A 3,570-nucleotide genomic window follows, 5' to 3' on the forward strand; every position below is an offset into this window, starting at 1 on the left:
TATATATACACACACACACGTACATATACATACTCACACACACACAGAATATGGATTTATGGTAATATGTATTTTTCATGTTGATAACTCATGTGTTTGTGCTGAGGTTCAGTCTTTGTAAGCGATCTATGAGCCATGTTTGTTTGTTTAAAGGCATGAAGCAACACGCTGCGCTCTTTCCATCTTTGGGGAGTGCTTAAGACTGTCTGCATTGTAACTGTGTGTGTGTGTGTCTGTATGTATGTGTGTGTGTGTGTGTGTGTGTGTGTGTGTGTGTGTGTGCGTGCGTGTGTGCGTGCGTGTGTGCATGTGTGTGTGCATGTGTGTGTGCGTGTCCGTGTCCGTGTGTGTGTGCGCGTGTGTGTGTGTGTGTGTGTGTGTATGTATATGTGTGTGTGTGTCCTGCGCAGGGCTATGACAACACAGAGAGCAGTGTGCGTAAGGCCAGTGTGTTCTGCCTGGTGGCCCTCTACTCTGTGATTGGAGACGAGCTGAAGCCCTTCCTGGCTCAGCTGACCGGCAGCAAGGTACCGTAGCGCCCTCGCCTCCTCATCCCCTCCACAGCACACTAGCCTGCATACTAGGGCTGCACACTCACCTGCATACTAGGGCTGCACACTCACCTGCATACTAGGGCTGCACACTCACCTACCTACTAGGGCTGCACACTCACCTGCATACTAGGGCTGCACACTCACCTACATACTAGGGCTGCACACTCACCTACATACTAGGGCTGCACACTCACCTGCATACTAGGGCTGCATACTCACCTGCATACTAGGGCTGCACACTCACCTGCATACTAGGGCTGCACACTCACCTACATACTAGGGCTGCACACTCACCTGCATACTAGGGCTGCACACTCACCTGCATACTAGGGCTGCACACTCACCTGCATACTAGGGCTGCACACTCACCTGCATACTAGGGCTGCACACTCACCTGCATACTAGGGCTGCACACTCACCTGCATACTAGGGCTGCACACTCACCTGCATACTAGGGCTGCACACTCACCTGCATACTAGGGCTGCATACTCACCTGCATACTAGGGCTGCATACTCACCTACCTACTAGGGCTGCACACTCACCTGCATACTAGGGCTGCACACTCACCTACATACTAGGACTGCACACTCACCTGCATACTAGGGCTGCATACTCACCTGCATACTAGGGCTGCATACTCACCTACCTACTAGGGCTGCACAGCACACTCAATACTCAGGTTTCCCGTGTGTCCGACCTGTTTCCTGTGTGACCGGCCTGTTTCCTATGTGACTGTTTCCTGTGTGACCGTTTCCTGTGTGACCGGCATGTTTCCTGTGTGACTGTTTCCTGTGTGACCGTTTCCTATGTGACGGCCTGTTTCCTGTGTGCCCGGCCTGTTTCCTGTGTGACCGGCCTGTTTCCTGTGTGAATTGCCCTGTTTCCTGTGTGAATTGGCCTGTTTCCTGTGTGCCCGGCCTGTTTCCTGTGTGACCGGCCTGTTTCCTGTGTGCCGGCCTGTTTCCTGTGTGAATTGGCCTGTTTCCTGTGTGAATTGTCCTGTTTCCTGTGTGAATTGTCCTGTTTCCTGTGTGACAGATGAAGCTGCTGAACCTGTACATCAAGAGAGCCCAGACCTCCACCAGCAACAGCAGCAGCTCCTCCGACATCTCCTCACACAGCTAGCTTGACACACACACACGGACACACATGGACACACACACACGGACGCACACGCACACACACACACACACGGACGCACGCACACACACACACACGGACGGCGTGCGCACTCTACCGAGGGAGAGACGGTGGCGTGCGCCTCATTCTCTGGACCTCCTCTTCTTGACCTCCTGTCCAATCACGAAGGCCGCATTCCTCATCGGGGGAGGGGCTAACCCTCCTCTCACAGTCAGTATTGGTTTTATTTAACCTTAAGTCTCATTTATTATTATTATTATATATATATAAATATACCTTTACTTCCACATGTTTTTAGATTTTAAATGTGACATTTCACACCTAATAAATTATAATGAATGTAAAGTAAGTCTTTGAATGACAACGGATCGGTCCAGGAGATGTTGATGTTATGACTTGGGAGTTTCCAGGAGGTGTAGATGTTATGACTGAAGTGTCCAGGAGATGTTGATGTTATGACTCGGGAGTTTCCAGATGTTGATGTTATGACTCGGGAGTTTCCAGATGTTGATGTTATGACTCGGGAGTTTCCAGGAGATGTTGATGTTATGACTCGGGAGTGTCCAGGAGATGTTGATGTTATGACTCGGGAGTTTCCAGGAGATGTAGATGTTATGACTCGGGAGTTTCCAGGAGATTTTGATGTTATGACTCGGGAGTTTCCAGATGTTGATGTTATGACTCGGGAGTTTCCAGGAGATGTTGATGTTATGACTCGGGAGTTTCCAGGAGATGTTGATGTTATGACTCGGGAGTTTCCAGGAGATGTTGATGTTATGACTCGGGAGTTTCCAGGAGATGTTGATGTTATGACTCGGGAGTTTGGATCTGTACACTACTGCCTCATTCGATCCAGCGTAATGCATAGATCATTGAGAACCATGTTTTTTGGGCATTGGGAATAGTAATGTGTGTTTGATGGTTGGAGTACCGTGTCATCTTGGGCGTGGTGGTGATGTTTATGAACGGGGGGATTCCTCAGATACCAGGTTTTAGTAGATGAGCACGAGTGGAATTCTTTACATTTCCATTTTTAGTAGATGATCAATTGGCTGGCCAATGATTAAGAGACACTGTTATAGACTGTCCTGGTTGCATTTGAGCGATGCTTGTATCCTGTGTGGTTTGGGCCCAATGATAATCGACTGGGCTGATCCCTCGGCTCATACGCATCACAGTGAGAGGGTTGTTAAGTCCTAGTTTCTGCTGTCTTACATGCTTGGACACACAAGTGAGTCCAGACTACCCCCATGTGTGGTAGTACTCGTTTAATCAATATTATCAATAATTCCTAAATTGAATGTAAATCACTCTGACGAGTTCCTGATCGTTCAAATGTGAAGTAGTTTGTCGAAATGCAATTTCTATTTTGCATGACAACAAACATGTGTCTAACGGGCAATACTGATTATCAGAATTTGACAATCTGAAGTATTATGACAAAATTTGTCGACATTTGAAGTGCCAGGTTTTTAAATAGCGTTCTATTTAATAAACACAGTTGAGGTGAAATTGAAGACTTGTAACGTTGGTCTTTTCAGCCTTTGAAATAGCAATAATTACACAGAAATCCCACCTGGATTGGCTTGTCTGGTCAAAGCACTGTAGATTTCTATCATGTCTATCATGTCTAGCTGGTCAGTGTACAGAAGTGTCATTTTATGAAATATCACTGCTGCTTAAGAAGTACTAACATGTCACCAGGCCCTGCAGGGGTGGGCGCCGTAGGAGGAACATGGCGGCTAGAGAGGCGTGTTTCTGACGAGGATGAGGGGGCGAGGTTTTACTGAAGACTGTCAGGCCTTACCCAGATAGCAAGCGGATCTGGGCCATATATGGGCCGGAACTAAGCCACAAGGGCCAGATCTGGCCTG

General features: G+C 48.0%; 1 protein-coding gene across 1 annotated transcript in view; it reads left to right on the top strand.

Moving 5' to 3' along the window:
• Nucleotides 1-1,932, top strand: part of LOC311322072 (CLIP-associating protein 1-B-like) — a gene marked incomplete at its 5' end in the record, with an annotated part of 27,795 nt that extends 25,863 nt beyond the window's left edge. The window contains 2 exon segments of the mRNA XM_084454082.1: nucleotides 411-527; nucleotides 1,595-1,932. Of these exon segments, the coding sequence (XP_084310208.1) occupies nucleotides 411-527; nucleotides 1,595-1,681 (204 nt within the window). The 3' untranslated portion in view covers nucleotides 1,682-1,932.
• Between the last annotated feature and the right edge of the window lie 1,638 nt (nucleotides 1,933-3,570).

The sequence above is a fragment of the Borostomias antarcticus genome, assembly GCF_949987555.1.
Source record: "Borostomias antarcticus genome assembly, chromosome: 19".
NCBI classification, from domain to species: domain Eukaryota; kingdom Metazoa; phylum Chordata; class Actinopteri; order Stomiiformes; family Stomiidae; genus Borostomias; species Borostomias antarcticus.